This window comes from Phalangium opilio, unplaced genomic scaffold (genome assembly GCF_054372755.1).
Source record: "Phalangium opilio isolate 3A_F unplaced genomic scaffold, DU_Popi_V2 ptg000024l_1, whole genome shotgun sequence".
Classification (NCBI taxonomy): Eukaryota; Metazoa; Arthropoda; class Arachnida; order Opiliones; family Phalangiidae; genus Phalangium; species Phalangium opilio.
In genome coordinates this window covers 5,161,212-5,180,877 of record NW_028324155.1, presented here as the reverse complement: position 1 = coordinate 5,180,877, position 19,666 = coordinate 5,161,212, and the positions used below count along the sequence as shown (strand labels likewise).

General features: G+C 35.8%; 3 protein-coding genes across 4 annotated transcripts; 2 read left to right on the top strand and 1 right to left on the bottom strand.

Annotated features, from left to right (window-relative positions):
• Window positions 1-1,467: 1,467 nt before the first annotated feature.
• On the bottom strand, window positions 1,468-13,533 carry LOC149692379 (all trans-polyprenyl-diphosphate synthase PDSS2-like). Its single transcript, XM_089867543.1, has 6 exons — window positions 13,512-13,533; window positions 12,554-12,642; window positions 3,996-4,276; window positions 3,630-3,930; window positions 3,160-3,570; window positions 1,468-3,102 (listed from the first exon to the last, which is right to left on the bottom strand). Exons 1-6 carry the CDS (start codon window positions 13,531-13,533, stop codon window positions 2,941-2,943), a joined length of 1,266 nt encoding a protein of 421 aa, XP_089723669.1. The 3' UTR covers window positions 1,468-2,940.
• Window positions 5,606-12,359, top strand: LOC149692380 (uncharacterized). 2 transcript variants are annotated; one of them, XM_089868113.1, is made up of 10 exons: window positions 5,606-5,741; window positions 8,788-8,876; window positions 10,151-10,359; window positions 10,426-10,706; window positions 10,764-11,175; window positions 11,261-11,418; window positions 11,472-11,550; window positions 11,619-11,784; window positions 11,859-12,012; window positions 12,093-12,359. In XM_089868113.1, exons 2-10 carry the CDS (start codon window positions 8,814-8,816, stop codon window positions 12,272-12,274), a joined length of 1,704 nt encoding a protein of 567 aa, XP_089724239.1. In that variant the 5' UTR covers window positions 5,606-5,741; window positions 8,788-8,813; the 3' UTR covers window positions 12,275-12,359. The 2 variants fall into 2 exon arrangements, with proteins under 2 accessions (XP_089724239.1, XP_089724238.1); XM_089868112.1 differs by having other exon boundaries at window positions 11,237-11,418; window positions 12,093-12,357.
• Window positions 13,534-17,279: 3,746 nt separating the features above from the next.
• LOC149692378 (basic phospholipase A2 acanthin-2-like) lies at window positions 17,280-19,416 on the top strand. Its single transcript, XM_089868817.1, has 4 exons — window positions 17,280-18,087; window positions 18,318-18,645; window positions 18,731-18,840; window positions 18,928-19,416. The coding sequence occupies exons 1-4, from the start codon at window positions 18,003-18,005 to the stop codon at window positions 19,083-19,085; spliced, it is 681 nt and encodes a 226-aa protein (XP_089724943.1). The 5' UTR covers window positions 17,280-18,002; the 3' UTR covers window positions 19,086-19,416.
• The last annotated feature ends 250 nt before the right edge of the window (window positions 19,417-19,666 follow it).

The following is a 19,666-nucleotide window of genomic DNA, read 5'->3' as shown; positions in this document are numbered from 1 at the left end:
AATATCTATTAAGTCCAAAAATCTAGTTTATATTGTCAGATAAGTATTTTGAGACCCCATTTTCTCTGAAGTATATAAGACAGGGAGCCCCTGATATGATTATAATCAGTTGAAATCGAATTTTTCTTTTCTAAAGACGAAAATTATTTTCTTTTATAGGATGTTTGTTCAGCACGCCTGCAGGTATTCAGTCAGATTATCGCAGGTAAAAATAACTTCGTTTCTTTCTTTCTTTCTTTCTTTCTTTCTTTCTTAATTAATTCGCGAACGAACCCAAACACCATTTCTTTAAGTGCAACGACTCCTGTCACTTTTTTTCTCTATTACTCGAGATAAAAATTAATTCTAATTGCCTGATAACAATAAAAACGCGTGATTATTTCGAAACATCAGACGGGACTTAAGATTAGGCGATTGAGCAATTTAGGGTTGACAATTATTTAAAGGAATAGTGAAATCGGTACAAAACAACACCATGAAAGCTTAAAAACGCCATGTATATCATAAGTTTATAAGTTTGTTCCATAAGTATTACACTTCCTACACTTCGCAATACTAGCGAGTCGCGACCTACAGCTCTAGCTAGTGAGGACGACGCGAGAATTGACTACACGCGGTCCATCTTGTTATTTAGTCTATACTAAGCCTTTAACAGCGTCTCACCAGGCGTCGCTTTACGAGAATGTATGACCTTTGTCACTTCATGACAAACTCTCAGTAACCAGTGTCAAACAAACTTATGGAACATATCTTATGAACTTATGATAATATATATATATTTCACATTTACTTTAAGAAATCGTCACTGATATGATAACAAGATAATATATAAAAGCTTGCACTTATTTTGATTTAGTATTTTTTTCGGTTTTCAATTGGTTTGTTTTTGCAACTATAACACATTTCAACTTTGCTCCAAAATTACAGAATTTGCATGTGGAGAACGTAGTCCTACCCAAAGGCGATCGTTTCATATTCCCTTCAGCCTTACTGTTATCGGCTATGGGTCTGAGTCTATCATTTTTCAGCGTGAAACAACTAGACGCCCGTAAACCCAAACCGAAATTTATGGAAAAATATTTGTCCTAGAGAAACGAAACGATCGAACTTAAAAATGTTGAAAAAAAGAAACCGAACCTTTACTTGACTAAACTTTTAATTACTTAACTATTAACTATAGGAAGTTTTGAATCTGGTTATAAAAGAAAAAAAAAGATATTTTACAAGTTTATATTTAAAGAAATATAGATGAAAGTGTGTAAAGATTGTTAATGTACAAACGAAAAATGTATTTACGAAAGAATTGAGGGACTAATTGAATTTTAAACAAATCTCCTCAATCCTAGTCCGTCGGAAGTTTTAATTTTTGGCGTCCTACTATAAAAGACTTATAGTACCTCATATTTATTTGTTTGTACATTTTTAATTTAAAACATTTGTTTGAGAGAAACGCGAGGTAAATCGACGTTAATGTTTACCTTTACCATCCCGAATCTACAACTAGTTGTAAATAAATCATGCGAAAGTTTTACACTAAATTGGTTTCAACTTATTTCCTTTGTCTTTATATTTCATATAAGTAATTTCTGTTCGCACTGAGCACTATTTCCAAAGAGATTATGAGCCCAATTTGGTGCTACGTTCATCTATTTCAATATATTACCGTGCGAACAGACTCCAATATAAGCTGAATATTAAATTTCAACGCCCTTATAAAACAGGATGAAATTGATGCCGAAATAGAAGGCTGTTTGATGCAAAAATGATCACGGAGGTTAAAATGACGTCAAAAGTAGTTAGGCCTACCCTAACCTAACACGATAACATCTTCCTAATCCTAAGACTTCCAAAAAACATTTTCAAACTTGACTCTCTAGGCAAAAGATTCTTTCTAGAAGACGATCTATTTTTAGCGTCGCTTAAGAAGTCCTTCGGTAAAGAATTTTGTTGTTCAAAATAGACTCGAGGGAGGAAAGGTAAAAACCTTAAAATTAACCCTGGCTGTGTAAGCAAGATTAAATGCCGTTATCGCGAGGGTCAAAGGTCAATTAATAAAAGAAAACCAAACAAAAGCCCACAACGTTATCCCTTTTGAAAAAAAAAAGTTAATTTGCAGATACTTACTTGCAGTACCGTTGCACGAGGCAACGAACGTTTTTTTTCTCAATATCGACATGTGCTGAGTTCAGATAAATTTCTCACATAATTTTTGACGTACGTAGTTTATCGATAACAATGTTTAGATAAGAGTAACCATAGATATTGCAGTCATAAGACTAGTATTAATTCTTTCGTTACTGGTATAACGGTGGTAATAAACTAACTATAATAAAACGTTCTGTCAGAGTGTCACGAGGCCCCGCTCCTCCTTTGACGTAATTTAATACGTTCTAGTTCGATTCCGGTTTTATAAAACTCAACCGCAAAACTTTTAAAAGATAACTAAAATGAAGAAAACCTCTCTTATTTTCGTAACCGTTTTTCTAATGGCCCTATTCGAATGGAAGATTAACGATTGCCGATCTATGAACCCTAACTTAAAGTACCCGATTGTCGACGGTGTGGGAATTATTTCGTACAATGCCTTGCTCAAAACTGGGGCCGTACCGAATAAAGACGCCCTTTGCAAATTTCTATGCGGACAGAAACCACCGACAGGAGGAAATCTTTGTAATTGCGATAAGTCACCATTTGGAAAATAATTAATTGTATTTTTTGTACCACTAAATATATATTATTTAATGCAAAATAAAAATATACGGAAAAGAATATAATATAACACAACTATAGATGATTTTTTTGCAACCTTCGCAAAGAATGTCCAAACGTGTTGAGCAAACAATGTCCCATTAGGCTTTAGTGGCAAGAAGGAACGTCTTTACTGCCTTTTAAAGCTAGAATCCTTACTTCAACTGATGGACTTACCGATAAATTAGAACTTTAATACTCTTTTAATGAACGAATCATTCTCAATAATATTTGGAAAGCTTCGGTATTCTCATCCCCAAAGAGTCTCAAGTGTTTTTCAGCGTCATCGACAAACTGACCAATAAGTCGTCCAGTTTTATCCACGGCGTTTCTGGCCATGACGCGGCGTCTAATCTACAAATACTTACCTTCATTACAACACACTATAAGAGTGTTCAGTGATAATCTTACCATGTCGAAATCTAGCCGCTGTAAGTCAGATTGGGATCTCAGATACTGTCCCAGTTCGGGGTCGTTTTGTACCTGATGCAGAACAGGTAAAGACGCCGTGCAAAAACGATTTTCGCTGCTTGTTTCAGTATCCTTGGTGAAATTTCGCAGTTCTTTACTGCCCTGGTACGCCCAAATAAAATTCTTGGCGAATTGGTAAGCGTTTAATTGCGTCGTCTCTGACTGACCCGATAGAAAGGAAGTTGCTTTACAAGTCGCGGATAGTAAACTTCCTTCGTATAGTTCCGTTCTTTGTTTCCATTCATCCAACTCTCCTGATTCGGGAAGAAAGGGATTTCCCTGGCTATCTACTTGACCTTCGAAGATCCCTTGGCACGAGTGTGAAAATGCGGAGGAAATATCTCCGTAAATCTAAGTGATCGAGGAAATTAATTAAATTAAATATAGTTATATCTAAGATGTATCTTTACCTTCGGTGATCTCAAAGTTGCTAATAGGTTCAAGGAATGCGCTATCAGAAGGTCGCCACAAAGAATACCAAATCCGTTGACCTTTGCCAATGTATTTTTATCATCATGGTCAACGGTAAGATTCAGCGTAGCACGGTGAACAAGGCTGGTGACGTACAGCATCTCCGCACTCGCTGCCAAAACAAGTTGGCTGTCGGAAACAATTGGTTTCCCATCTTCTTTAATTGGAAGGGAAGCGCTAACCAAGAGACTGGTGACGAAACGTAGTTGAAAACATAACTTATCGCGATACAATAGATTTCTAAACAAAAATAAACCGTTAACTAATTAAAGGACCTATTCCTAATTAATAACCATTCAAATTACTTCAGTTCACGAGTCAAAGGATGTCCCAGACACAAAGCTCTTTTGAAAATAGACGCGTATCCGTCAGTATCTTTAGACAACAACTGCCCAATTACTTTTAAAGGGTAATTAACAGTGAAGATGTCTTTTCCGGAAGACACGTTGGCTTTTTGCAAGTATTTCTCAGCGTCCAGGTAAGCTTCGTTCCATAACCGGACACTGTCTCGATATTTCGGTAAGTAATACAGACTGAAACATCGTTTCCATACCGACGTGGCATTAAAAGCAATTCTGGTCCGTTCCTGCAGGAAGGTTGTTGAGAAGCGTAAAGCCATAGTTATAACTGTTCGTTATAACAATTAGACTTTGGTGGCAAAGTTAAATAATAGATAAATAATTCAAAACATTTTCCCCCATTTAATTCAATTGGAATCAAGCCAGAATAGGAGTGCATGATTTAAGATGAATAATGGTAAAAAGCTAAAAGCTTATATTACCTTATAGGAAGGAGTGGTTTTAGGCTAAATATCATATTTATTTATTTAGAAATTTGGATAAAACCTATTATTTAGGTCAATAGTAAGACAATAGATAGATTTTTATTGAGAAATTACAATTATTATCCAGTGTTTTATTGAATTGAAGGTGTTAATTAAATATAGAGGTTTTTGAAAACCTGCGAATTTAAATTTAATAAATACAAATAAGTGTCAAATAATTTAAGCATATTTATGGCTACTTGTTTTTCTTTCTCGGCCTATAATGATAGACGTTTCAAATATTTCAAGTATATTTATTCATTCCTACATTTCTTTATTGGCTTATAGAGAATTATAGCGGATTTGACAGCGCCCATGCCCCAGCCTAGACAACATACTAGAATCGAACCTTCAAAGAGACCCCCATACCTGGATGGCTAAGGTCGGTTTTCTACTATATCCCCAAAGTGTCAGTTAATACCACTTTTAAAACATTTTTTTTTCTTTGTCAGTCAATTCAGATTTTGACACGAACTAGCGAACTTGGCGCTAAAAACAGTTTGTGAGAAATTCGAGAAAGCGAACGTGATCGTGAGCTGGAAAAAATTATACGTGAACCCGAACCAAATTCCCAGAAAGCTCTTCGGTTGTTCGGTTTTCGCATTGTTTTACCAAACCAAACCAAGCCTTCCCAAATTTTATTTATTTCTTTTTGTTTTCAGTTTTTATCTTAAATTTAGATTTATTTATTTAATAATTATAGCCTAACAATTACGTTGGGGAAAAAATATGTTATATTTGTATTTATGCAAATAAATTAAATTAAATAAAATAAAATAAACTCAGACTCGTTCTAAGCCTATAACGTCATTCAAGCTAAGCCTATGAAAAGAAAAGATTTCAGATTTTTTCTAAGGAGGGTGAAAACGTTAGCTCGCATCGCATTTAGTAAGTAAGAAACATAAAAAAGGATGGGGAATTCGGTCTAGGGGAAAGTGAACTTGACTTGGCTGTGTTATTCTTTTTCTATTCAGCAGTTCTCACTTTTCTTAGGTCTCAGCCTGTTCTTCCGGCTGGCTGTTTGTGTGGGGAGGGATAGATTTCGTTTCAAACTAAATTCAAGAATGACCGAAACAGTCACGACCATGGTCACTCCATCTCCTAGACCTTGAAAGGCCAGGACCACATCAAGAGGTACAACGCCACACCGCTCACCGCTTGACGCACTTTGCGTTTTTACTTTTCACCGATAATCAGACTGATTGGAATTATTAATCAATATTCAAAGGTAAGTAATTAATTTTGTTAAATTGCGGGATAAGGTATGTCGGTATTTGTCGATATAATTGAACATGGTGAATTTTTAATATGTGCTTTAATTAAGAAATAATGATTAATTTTGAATCTTGTTACGTTAAAATTAATTTGAAAAATTTATTCCGTCCGATTTCAAATTTAAAATTAATTCAATCAACTCGAATTGAAGTAAATTTGATTTATTAACTTAAAATCCAGAGATTTTTACTTAATTACTATATTTTAATTTGGGAATCCCCAAAATAATTTTCGTCATCTTCTCTGAGTACTTCACGCTGAAAATTACGTATGATTGGGTCTTGATAAGGTGCGGGATTGTATTAGTGACATAATTGCCCCATCATACATAATTTTCTTTGAGACAGTTAAGTGAAGAGGTTAAAGGTGATATCGGTCTCTGATTACAAAAGGTAAACGTTTCCCTATGGGGAAAATTCGATAGAAAGCGTGGAGGCAATAAAACGGGAGAGAAGAGAGTTGAATATCATGAAAAGAAAAGCGCAACTTCAGTGAAATAAAGGCCTCTCGATAACTGTGGGAAACCTTTGAAGTCTTTTGTATACATTTTCCATCAACAATTCTTATTGTATGGTCTACCTTTAATATAATGTTACAAGTTGATAATAGCTTAAGACAAGCTCGTCTATAAATCGTTGATTATAATTGTAGGCGTTTTAAGTGCGGTGGGAACAGCTTGTGTAGGTAGGTTAAACCAACCTTTTGTTTTTAAAAAAATATCTATTCAAGGCGCTTTGAATCGTGGATAATATGTCTGGCAAATGAATTGAAACTCCCATCTCCGCCCCTAATAAACGTTTATAGATCGTGATTTCTCGAGTCCCTTCTTTCTTTATTATTAGCAGAGACCATAGCAGGTATTCCAGTCAGAGGTTTCTTTCCCACATATCTACTATACAGTGTGGGGAAGATTAAAATAACATCCTGGTTTGGTCTGTCTGAAAATGTTTTTGAATCGAAAATGTAACTTCTATCTTCATTTTGATGTCCTAAGGGACACTGTTTTCGAGTTATGATCTGATGGGTGTTTTAGGGATGACCCCTTAATTAAATTAGCAATCATTGTCTTTTGATTAGTTTCTTAATTAAATTTAAGGGATCATCCGTAAAATACTCTGGACAATCTTAACTCGAAACAGTGACCCTTAGGACAAACAAAATGGTGATAGACGTTACATTTTCGACTCAAAATTTATTTCCCAAAGAGCATCCCCCTTAATTTATGGCATACTTATTGGTATACAGTGCTGCGATTTCTAAACAACATTAAGTGTTGTTGGAGTTAATCTCTCCCACACCGCGAGTGACGGGGAGTTAACCGTAATAGGGCCCATACTGGCATAAGCGGTGAACCGTAAAATATGAAAAATTTGTGTTTGTAGAAACGTCAAATTTATATATCTGCGTATACATACAAGTGCCAGATGAAAAGAAGAACTTAAAAATAAACCTCTAGATTTATGATATTTTTCACCCCGATATTCTGCAGTATATAAAAGGTTAATAATCTCTCTCGAATTCGTATATAAATTGGAAAATAAAATTATCGTTTCAGAAGAAATAGAAATTGAAATTAGAATGTTATTTTTATTTTTATAATACTAATCTGATTTTATTATCAGGAGTCGATATAAAAAGAGTATTTTTCTCTCTTAATTCTATTTATAAAATAAAAAATTCAAATAAAGAATTTAAGGGTCCGCCTGCCTGTCTCGAAGAAAAGAAAAAGAACTAGAGCTTCTTGAGAATGATCAAGAAGCCATATCTAGTTTATTAGGGAGAAGGTATAAGATGCCAAAGTATTCGCGCGCCATAGTCCCAGTCCCCCTTTCTAAATACAAGGGGGGACGTAAAAGGAGGCCGGGCTATTTCGCCTCTCCTCAGTCAGAAAATACGTAATTTTCGCCATTCTCGTCGCGCTGACGTGAGTTTTCAAGAACCAATGAGCTTGGAATGTGGCGAATTTACACCTTCTCCCTAGTCCATAGTAAACTAGATATCACTTCTTGGAATGATAAAGGTATTGAAGCAAATCTCGCTTATATGTATTTGTTTCCAAAAGGCAGCATGCACAGTCGCGGTTCCGCTTGAATTGAACTATCTCATAAGATAGGCGATTTAAAACTATAGGAACTCCAGGTGTATAACAATCACCGATTATCTAGCTCGCTTTACTTTCAGCTCGAATCTATAGCTTAACAATTCCCACAAAATACATAGAACAAAAAATAAATCTTTTTTTAGAAAAAGAACAATTGCCGCTTATGGGTTTGGCTTTTTGGGAGGTCTGAAAACTGGCGAGCAATCATTCAGGATAAAGATATACAACGTGGTTTAGCTATTACAAGTCAAAATCTTCGTTAGTTAACACTAACTGTTATAAACCTTAGAAAGCTAATGTTCCGGAATGGAATAGCTAAACCAAACCACGTCACCGGAGAAACAAACATAAAGAGTATACTTACAAGGTTTATTATTACATAGCCCATAAATATCATTTGTTTTAAAAAACGAAAAACACACATGGATCGTGTCGTAAAGATCTTCGCGATGAATGGACCATTAGTCCGGGTACAACAGTACAGAGGAAGCCCTTTATTCCATCGATGGTGGACGATGAACTTTGCTTGTTATAGAATGCGAAATATTCCAGTATATAATATAAACATGTCGTTATTATTCTACCCATCTATTTGAATATTTGGTTGTATTGATAAAGGCACAAGGAAATGGACATATCAGCCTTCAATCTATTAAATGTTGTAGACCTGGCCATGTTCTCTGACACCTTCCACAAATTTTGACCACCAAAAACACACCTAATAATTTATGGTAGACTTATAAGTAACTCCTTCCATGTAGCTAGTCTTACTAACTCTCTTGTTTGTACTTAAGGTTGGGTTTCATTTGAAGGAAAAAGTGACAATTATAGGGGCCTAGGCGTACAATAACTGGATGTTTAATGATTTTATTTCAAATAATTTTAAATTGTTTTTCAGGAAAACGACATACGAATTAAGCGAGGATGATGAAGCCCTCTTCAAAGAAGTCCACAAGAACCTTACTATTTTTCATCCGAATTTTTACGGTAAGAGCGCGTTGTCAAAAATATTGTCAAATTAGACATATAAGTATAGTCAATGCAACCAATTTTTGTAACAACAAAGTAAAAAAAGTTTCCTTTAAAACTTAAGGCTAGTAAGGAAGTTTGAAGAACTTAAGTTATACCACCCCTAAGAAGAGAATCGTGTTCCTAAAAAGAGTTATAGCAAGGTGGGCGGTTCACCAAAATTGTGGTAAATGATAAGTAACAATCCTGGTGGTAACATGTACAGTACATGCATACACCGTGCGTGTCTGCATTTGAAATTATTATGTACGAGAAAGAAAAAAGGTTGAAGATTATATAGGAAGCTAGAACACCAAGGGCTTACGACCTCCCGCGTTTTAGAGGTCAGCGACCATATGGTTGGTTAATCTTCTGTTAATTCTCAACATCACCCGCCCGATTAGCTCCGGTAGCTAGCTAGCTAGCATAGCGCGGATCGCGATACCGATAAGCGTTTTTAGTAACATCTCAGGACACAAAGGAAGCGAAAGCGTGTGTAAAAAAATATACCTAATTCAGATTCCTATCAAGACAAAAACATTGAAAGTTCACTTTATTTCGTGACACATTTTGACTACGCATCTATAGGTGTTGACTTCCACGTTCTATCGCAGCCGAGGGGTGGGATATTTTACCAAAAATCAGTTTATCGCAAACGCGGAAGGCGCAGAAGTTGCGACCACCACAATTCGGGGATATTTAAAATGCAAATATCATCAAAAATCCCAAAGATTATAAGAAACCCTACAAATATCCGTTCCCTCGTCATATCATGTTTCTCGTAACGAATGTCATCGCGTATCCGCGATAAAATTTCGCTTTCTAAAATCGTGATTCAAAGATCACGAGTGAAACCCTAAAAAAAATTAAGACTCTCTTCCGGACGTCGTTTTTAAAAGAAGATTAAGGATTTGGACAAAGAATAGCATCCCATGCAGCTTCAGAATAAACCTAAAATTTTCACAGCATTCACTAGAGCTGGTATACAATGCCAACGAACCTTAAGAAAATCCCAGCCTACTCTGGGTATCTTTTTTTTTCACCTAGGGTTAGGTATGTGATACACCCAATACTCGTGATTGTTAGACAATGACCGCGTAAAATCGTTGGTTTTCACGGCAATCAGACTGTCATTAGCACCTTTTCTTTATACTCCTCAATACCAACCGCATTTAGTGGTGACGCGATGTAGGCGGGAATACCAACCTACCTATAGAGTTCAAAGAGTAATGCGTACTATTTAATTTTTGCAGATGATATCAAGCGCGTCTCTAGAGGAGTTACTAATCAATGATGGTAACGATACCATGGAAGAAATCAGTTCAACATCCATCATGAACCATGATGACACGACACCTACCATGTCATGGGAACCACTACGAGACTTTGAGGCTAATAACTCAACCCTTACCCTTGACGAAAACGTAACCGCAACAATGACGTCACTTACCGACAACTCGGAGTAATTATTTATTACGAATTGATTTGAATACTTAACACTAATTGCCTCGTGAAAAACTCATTACAGGACGGTAGTAGCTACGACTGACTTGAGTAATACTACGGACCCAGATTATACGGAAATGATGACGGAATCAAGTACATCCCAGGAGTTATTATACACAGAAACGGAAGAACCAGATGAACAGCGTACGCGTCATAGTAGATACCGTGATCATTTTCGTAAACCAACTTCGAGTGGACCTTCTTATCGTTACCCTAAACCAGAATTCAAACAACCTCCATACCACGTCGCGAACATCCCTAGTTTTGGTAGCGCGGTTCGAACCAATCTAACAAAAGTCAATCGTAAGTTACGCTAACATGTCAGAGGTACCAGAAAACTGATTTTTTCTTCCAATATAGATTTAACTGCCGACTGTTACAGCAACTACATGAAAGTATCCCTCAACTTCAACGGTTCTTTCAACGGTTTGATTTACAGTACCGGTTACGCTCTGGACGACGAATGCGTCTACGTCAATGGATCTGGAGCCAGTTCCTACCAATTCTTCATCCGGTTGAATCGTTGCGGAACACTCGGACACAAACAAGGCAATCAGAAACCAGCCTACCGCGGATATACGGTCCCACCAATCGTTAAATACGGAATCCCGGGAGAAACCGTCACTCAAAGCGAAAACCAATTCATGTTCAACAGTTTAACAATCCAATACAATAAACTAATCGAAGAGGAAGAAGATGAACAAATAAGGGTGTCCTGCGAATACGGAAATGATTACTGGAAGACGGTCAACTTCCCCGTGGTCAACGTCGAGTAAGATTCGTGAAGATAATGCTAAAGTCGAGGGTAATTAATGATTCAGTTACCATCGTAGCTCTTTCTTGTTATTCTCCAAAAGGATCAACACTGGTCAACCTGCCATGGCCTTTACATTGACTCCTCCGCAATGTACCATGGAAATTAAGGAAGGTTATGGCACAGCTGGGAATCGAATCTCGGGACCAGTTACTGTTGGAGATTCATTGACGCTTATGATACATATGAAAAGCGTTGTTGGTAAGTGCCAAAAATACTCAAGCTATATCAAGTCATAACATTTCTTTTTGTAGCGGGTTTCGATATAGTTGTCAGTAACTGCGTAGCGCATAATGGAGGACAAAAGAAATTACAGTTAATCGATGCAAATGGGTAAGTACGGCCATTCCACTATTCAATTAAGACGAAGTTCTAAAAGTCAAATATCATCCTTATTTCAGTTGCGTCCTTAGCGAGAAACTGGTCAGCCGTTTCCGCGGTTTCAACAGCGTGGACACCGAGGAGGAACGAGTGACATTATACGCTTTCTTAAAAGCGTTCCGTTTCACCGGAAGTCCGGCTCTTTATTTGGAATGTGACGTAAGAATGTGTCACGGAACATGCCCGGTAAGATTCTAAACAATCGATTTATACTGAACATATTTCGAGATAAAAAAAAATTTATAAATCTTTCTGTCTAGCCTCAACGATGTTACTGGCGTAGTTTAACTAAAAGATCAGCCGAAGACACGGAACAATCGGCATCATCTCTTTCTGAAAGCGTCAGTTTGACGCAAGCGTTAGACGTGCGTCATGATCGGAAAACTGACCAAGAAGCTTTGCAGTCCTTACGGGGTAATTACTTTTGAAACCATAGCCAATTCAAAAAACCAAATATTCTTCCCAAATAAATTGAATTAAATTTAAATTTATAGACGAGGGCTCGGTATGTCTCCGAGCGACTACATTCTCAACCCTGATGTCCATTTCAATGTCGGCCATTGTTTTACTGAGTTGCGCTACTTTATGGTTGTGCAAAAGTCTAAAACGAAGTAGCGATTCCATCACAAACCCATCACGTTCTTATTCATCTAGATCCATAATTAAACTATCCTGAATCATTAATCATTCATAAACTTATCACGTTACATAATCGTTAATTATTACTAATTTAAATAAATAAAAAATACACCCGGTTTTTAATTAAACTACAATTTTCACTATTATTATTTAACCATAATAATAATATTCTTTAGACCGTGTTCGTTACTAAGTAACGTTACCTCATTAAGGGGACAATAATTAATTATTCCACGTCAATTAATATTAAGTTGAAAATATTTCAATTTAAATTATAAGGAACCCAACCAACATAAAAAGTAAATTTACCACGTACCTTTTGAGTTGTTGATGACACCAGATATTTACGACTTTTGCCAAAACTGGCGCCAAGTGGTCTTTTGGCTCTTCTTCCATTTGTGTTTTCTGTTTGCGAGAGAGAAAAGATATTTAAATACTTAAACATGGGATTAAGTCCAAAAAATATTAAAACTTAAAAAAAGGGGGGGGGGACTTTGGAGTGACAAAACAAAATTTGAATGCGGCTTATTAAGAATTAAAAAAATACAATAAGGTAAAATTAAATAATATGGGAAGTTTGAAATAAATCCTTATTTAGAAAACAAAAGGGAAGCGTAGCTTTGCAACGTAAAGTCGTAAACACGCACGTATAGGTTATCTTGTTAATTCTTTTAAGGTTTTAATGGGACACAAAGAATCTCGGAGTCGACGATGGGCGAGTTTGGTTTTTGGTGGGTAAACGACCCACTGACCCACAATTTCTCTCGCCCCCTTCATTCAGAATAAAACACAAAAAACAAAAAAAACGTATCCCTATTTTGTAAGCTGTAAATGTCCAACATAAAATCCTGGCGAAAAGTCTGGTTTTATTCAAATTTTCTAACCTTTATTGAATAAAAGAAATCGGTGGTCTGCCGCAATTGTTATATTGTTATCGCTTTCGACGCGACACGCGTGACCGTCAAGGTGCTCTACGCACCAGCTCGATGGACTTTAGGAAAAGAAAAATAATACATATCCAAAACGGAGAATGCGGAAACTAGCTCGCGCTCTCAAAATAAAAAGAATTCCATTAATTAAACGAGGATTAGGCTTAGGTCGAAGATCGCGATTTTTTTTCTTTAAACGAAAAACAGTTAAATATATAATTTATAGGGCAACAACATAGTTCTTATCTCTTTTTAAAAAACCAGAATACCTTAAGCCATTCCTTAATCTTGTTTGGTACTTTTCTCACTTCATCTCGAATAACAACTAATACAGCATATCGTTACCATGGACATCCTCGAGAACCATGTATAATAGGGGCAAACCACTAGTGCCATCTTTGCCATTATTTGAGCCCGGGCAATTTTTGGGCTATTTTTTATTTGAGCCCGGGAAATTTTCGGGCTATTTTTTATTTGAGCCCGGGAAATTTTCGGGCTATTTTTTATTTGAACCTGGGCAGTTTTTGGACTATTTTTTATTTTAAACCAATATGCCCCAAAAAGTGGAAGCTTTCTAAGCCCCCTCAAAGACTGTAAAGATTCCATTTGAAACCATTATCGCACCAAATATCGAAATTACAATGAAAAAAAAAAATACCTAACTCGAAGTTCTATTATTTTATAACAGATATAACAAGTGTAAAAAAATTATAGAATGCAACATTTTAGATTAGAATATAGTATCATTAATAAACTTTAAAAATATATATAACGATTCCTCAAATTCAAAAGAAGGAACAGAACAGTTCATTTACTGCATGGTATTTATTAAGTAAAACACGCTGTTAGAAAGTTCAATCAAAGTAACTCTTTACTAGTAACCGTGATAAAGTGATATTTATCTCGCCTTTAATAACGATCATGGGTGTCTTTGATACTTCAATATAAAAGGAAGAGAATTTATGTTTCCAAATGTGGCCGCGCTCGGCCACTTACTCTATTATCGTGGAATGAGGTCGAAAATCACTGTCACTGAATCTTCTTCTTAAACCGTAAAACGTTATTAGAAAAATTCTCCGGTTCTCGTTTTTTATAAATAACAAAAAAAAAAAAGAATTCATAATCCCGTTTTAGGAAGGCAGCTCGCGTACTTGACCTCTTAGAAGTCCAGGAGTCAAGGACGTTCCAGCCTCAATTCGAGGATAACCAGCGCGAGAATACCTTACGGGGGAATTTGAGAAGCGTGCCTACCTATCATAAGTTAAATAATTATGGGGCTAAGTTAATTCTTCTTGAGGGTTAGATTTACTATATAGATTTCGCAATCATTGTTTATTCTTTGCAAATGAAATTATTTGAAGTAAAGCTAAGCCGACATCGTTTCAAAGCGTCTTTCTTGGTAACTACAAAACCGATTCAATTAAAAATTTAAACAATATATAAGGATTAAAAAAGAAGTAAGCCGGAATTTAATTTAATATTTCGGCAATCCCAAAAACTTTGGTATTTAACAAAAAGTGAATAAAGTAATGCTAAGTCAAATATTTAAATCTCGCGAGAAAGGTTGGATTAAGTTAGGTTAGGTTCCGACTCTTTCAATAGTAGGAAGTGCAATTTCATTTTCTGGTGACAAAGTTTGTCAAAAAAAAAAAACAACGCAGGAAAAGTTTGAACCCTTTCTTACTTCCAAACTTACAGGATTATCTTCTTAACTTATGAATGAAAGGTATAAGCGTGCGAAGTAATTTGACTGGATGCTGGACTAGTTTTCGTCAAGATGCATCTGTCTGTTATAGAAGAAGAAAAAAGAAGCTTTTCTTTCGGTATTTTTTTTTTTAATTTTATCACTTTGTCTAGATTTAGAAGAGGAATGAGCGATGGAGAAGAGAATATCCATCCTTCGACTGGTTATCCGCAGGTTTAAAAGTGTGCGGAAGCAATATAATAACCATAAGTCTGACGACATCAGTTGTTTTTTCATTCTCTTCCCCAAAATATTACGTTAGGATCTAAAATTCTAATGGGCCTGATTAATTCTCTTTCGCTCTCAGTGCTTCGGAAAACAGAATAAAAATTCAGAGGTTGTAACCTCTGATCAAGGGTCATTTCTTTGGTCAAAAATTAATCGACAGGTTGATGTTAGAGTCCCGAGATCAATCAGTAATAGCGTAGACTTACAGTTATGAATTTACTTTTGGTAGTAATATTTATCAAAGTTATTTGGGCTCGAATGTAGGTCTCTTTACATCAGGGTTGCCCGGTTTTATTTTATATTTATTACACCCACGCTAAATGTAATATTATATCCACGTGCCGGCGGGCCAAATCCGTTTTCGGTAAAAACGTCACGGGGAAAATTCCAAAAATTATCTTCTATAGCAAACAGTTTTTGACCTCTCTTAGCCGAGCGGTCATTTGAAAAAAAAAATAGCGAGCGATGTTTTTGAACCAAATTTTAAAAAGAGTGTATCAAACCGTCGTCACGAAGAAGATTTCACAATGCTGTTCTTAACTTCTTATAGAGTAAATCACGCTTTTTATATAAATGTTCCTCCGGCTAGAGATTTATTACAATCCCAAATAAATGCCTCGGGAGCAACAGAATTATTTGATTTCAAATTTATTATCACGTAGGCCTAGATTGAGTTGATTACTATAATTTATAAATTAAAAAAAAATGTTACGTCTATGAGGCGACCAATTACGAACCCTATTTTATATAAAATTTCAGTGAAAACAATTTTGATAGTTTTATTAACTATTAAATTATTCTGTATAACATTTTCTTACAAAAACCTCTGATTTTGTAAAATTACGAAATTGAGGTCTCTTTTGGGTCAATGATTAAATAATCTTTGAAAAAAAAAATTATCAATTTTAACTTTAAATCATTTAGATAATTCACGAGAAAGTAGATCAATAATCTACGTTTAAAACCAACCACACTCTTCACAACAAACAGTTAATTATTTTCGCATCATAAACTGTATAAAATACTATTATTAATTATATAAAATCGAATCATTTCAAATTAAAAATAGAAATAAAATTATATGAATTTAGTCTAACATATATATATAAAAAAAATGTTTCCTTATAAAAAAACCTTCATAACATGAAAGGGAAACCTAAAAATACCTTTTTTTTTTCCTAATAACTATACCGATAATGAGAAGGGGGGTCGAAGGGGTACGAGCATGAACCATATGATTTTCAAACACACCAATTAACTAATCAATTCGTCCGGAACGAATACCCAACTTAAAAAAGTATACATTTATTTAACTTCCTACATTGATAACGATAACCACCAATGAAATTACTTTAAAATCATTAAAAACTAACCAAGTAGCAAGATATTCTAATAAAACAAGATGTAGTAATAATGTCGGTTAGATAAACAATGGTCAAACATTTCCGGATTCAACTTTCTAATACAAAGAAACAAATTATACTAACATACTTTCCCTTGCCTTAACCAAATAAAATAAATGTTTAAATTTTTTATTTAAATATCTAGGACTACTAGACTATTGTGAATTTGAGAAACTTTTCTTTGAAAGGCAAATTAGGTGAAGGAATAGTTAAACAAATACATTTAAAAACGCGTAGTGTCCAATTCCGTGTTTAAACAATACTTGAAAACGTTTTTACACAAAATCTTACACAATAAAGGATTTTCTGGGTGAATTAATTAAACAAAGTGGAGTTAGCTTAGCGTGAAAAGAAGAAAAACGGCGAAAACAATTCGTCAAAAGCATTGTCATACAATATATTAAACATTGGTTAAACACTGCGCGATGAGAGGCGGCGGGACTCTATACTTCATAAGTGAAAAATTCGGACAATTAAACACAAGGATGTAGAGTATATACATTGATGCGCTAAGTCTCTATAAGCTCCCCTGCCCCTTGATATTTTTAATGGGGTTAAGTCAAGTACCCCCCTTCTTTACTTTTGGGATAATGGAACTGATAAGCCGATGGGATGGAATGGGGCAGCCCGATTCGCTTTACGCTCTAGAGAGGAAAATCAGCGTAGAAAATTTTGATTAGAAAGCTCATTGTGTCTTCCCAAAAACGTTACCCAAAAATACTTCGTCTTCGAACGTAACCAGTGTGCTCGAAAAAAGGCAAGCAAGCAACCCAGCTCGATACGGATTTTAACTCGAATTTCTCTTTTGGCCGAGGGAAAGAAAACTAAAGCGTGTTTTTAAAACAGAGACTCGGAGAGGAGGAATGTTTTGAAGAAAAGTAATTTTATTTCGGTGTAAGAAATGCTGGACCAAAGAGAAGAATATCGGACGACTAAGAACAACTCGCGTTTCGTTTCTTGGATATTAATAGTAAAACGGTTAATTAATTAATTTATGTTTTCTTAATGCTTGATTAACACGGTATCGGCGTTGAAAAACGTGTGTATTTTTAGCTTATCGTTACGTACGACTAGGAAATCTTAATATTAGTTTTACAAAGAGATTTTAATCGGTCGGTTTGATTAAAAGTTGCTTTGACAACATCTAAGATAGGGGAAGGTATTGGTCTACTTCCTATAATTATTCATCCCCCCTCCGCCCCCGCTCCCCCCGGTTCCGAATTCTTTCCTGATCGGAAAGATCGTCTATAAATACGGGTGACTCGGACCATTCCGTTTTAGAAAGTGAAAGTTGGCGTAATTGCGCGCGACCAGGTGTTCGAAGTGGAAGGAACTCGTGTGTATAAGTACATGCATCTTAGTGCAGCGAGTGCAGCATCAGCAGATCACCGTTTCATTATTGTGATCGGATATTTATCTCGCGCCCCATTGTGTGCGTGATGAGGTGGTGGCTATCGCGGTATGCGGATAGGCATTCTCGAGGGAAATGCCCGAGTGCAGTCGTCGTTCATCGTCACTATTTACTTCATTTTATTTATTCTTCTCGGTAAGTAACATTATGTAATTAACTATAACTTGGTGTCCTTCTTTAAACAGTGCTCCCACCAAAATATCAAAAATAAATAGGGGAAAAGGGCCCTTTTTGTTATTTTCTGAGGTTTTTGGAAAATAAGGCGATTTAAGGAGCAAATACCGATTTTAGGAGTCCTCGAATCAATATGAACAGAGTTGTGCATAATTCAAGCTAATTTCTACTTTAACTTTCTTTAATGGCAGATTGTTGTCGAGCGTCATTGAGCGTCAAACCCCCAACCGCAACGACACTCGTTTCCATACCAAGGAACATGTCCCTATCAGTGTATCATCACTCTTTACCGGGAGAAATTCGATTAGGATCGAATGAGACGAGCGAGTCTCAATGGACAAAAAAGTGGCCCAGTAGCAAGAGGTCGAAAGTGAAAGTTTTAAGTAGAAAGAGAAGAAGCGTAGTTCAATTGGCCGGTATGCTACGCTGCGTTACTGGATGCAATCCGCTTTCCTATAAAGGCTACGGATGTTATTGCGGTTACATGGGAGCTGGTTACCCCATGGACGAAATTGATAGGTGAGGACATTGTTTTTTTATAATATAGATAACCAGGGCAAAGTGTAATTGTTCATCTTTGTGTTAATTTTCTTTTGGACTATAGGTGTTGTTTAGAGCACGACTGGTGTTACAGTCACATTTCATGTCCTCAACTTCTTATTTACTTCATACCTTACGAATGGTCGTGTCTTGGACCGGGGTATCCTCAATGTGGTAATGATAATTATAATAATATTCGCGTTTTAATTATTGATCTTTTGACGACCTCATTACCCAAGGCTAAATATATTTTCTCGGCAGAAATCGGAAACATGGCTGGTTTCCCAGCGGATTGCTCCTTACAACTATGCGAGTGCGACCGCGCTTTTGCCAGATGCGTCAGAAAATTCCCGTGCCCCAAGAGTAAACTAGGATGTCATAAAAGAACATTTTTACCAATGCTACGAGGCCGAAGATAATAGATTCTTCGAGAGAATAGTGCCATAACTAATTATTTCAATATAGCCTAGTCAAATTGTACGATAATTTAGTTACATCACTATTTTGTTAAACTACATCCACCCAGCATCATGGCCGGGCTTCGAAGCCAATCATTTCGCGCATTCAGAAATAAATATGACGAATTATTCTTCGGTATCTCGCACCAAAGCTTAATTTCCAATCAAACCAAAGAATGTTTATAAATTTTTAAATTGCCAATTTATCGGCAAAAGATTATGCACTATTTTTTTTTAAGAAAGTATTGCAATAAATGAAGTGTTTAAACGATTGTATTTCACCTAAGCGACTCTAATTTCATTTTGTCTCTGGATAAAAATCCCACAAACCAAGGCTTAGCTTAAAGTCTAAATATTAAGGGCTATTTAGGTTTAGCTTCATAGCTTAAGCCTATTCAAAATACATGAAAGGCATACTCACATTTTATCAAAGAGATGTTCTATAATCAATCAATCGCGACTTGTAACTAAAATTGGTGTTAATTAAAACGCGTTTAAGTAATTTCATTCTTGCTTGGTAGACCATGTCAAAGCGTTTGCCT

Bases quoted from the DNA above. Each gene is read 5' to 3' on its own strand.
- LOC149692380 (XM_089868112.1), top strand. From the start codon at position 8,814: ATGATGAAGCCCTCTTCAAAGAAGTCCACAAGAACCTTACTATTTTTC. The intron at 8,877-10,150 runs GTAAGAGCGCGT...TAATTTTTGCAG, and splicing joins TTTTCATCCGAATTTTTACG to ATGATATCAAGCGCGTCTCT. The intron at 11,785-11,858 runs GTAAGATTCTAA...CTTTCTGTCTAG, and splicing joins TGTGTCACGGAACATGCCCG to CCTCAACGATGTTACTGGCG.
- LOC149692379 (XM_089867543.1), bottom strand. From the start codon at position 13,533: ATGGTTCTCGAGGATGTCCATG. The intron at 4,277-12,553 runs GTACGTGGTAAA...ACCTTCCTGCAG, and splicing joins TGTCATCAACAACTCAAAAG to GAACGGACCAGAATTGCTTT. The intron at 3,931-3,995 runs GTAATTTGAATG...ATTTTTGTTTAG, and splicing joins CCTTTGACTCGTGAACTGAA to AAATCTATTGTATCGCGATA.
- LOC149692378 (XM_089868817.1), top strand. From the start codon at position 18,003: ATGCGGATAGGCATTCTCGAGGGAAATGCCCGAGTGCAGTCGTCGTTC. The intron at 18,088-18,317 runs GTAAGTAACATT...CTTTAATGGCAG, and splicing joins CATTTTATTTATTCTTCTCG to ATTGTTGTCGAGCGTCATTG. The intron at 18,841-18,927 runs GTAATGATAATT...TTTTCTCGGCAG, and splicing joins ACCGGGGTATCCTCAATGTG to AAATCGGAAACATGGCTGGT.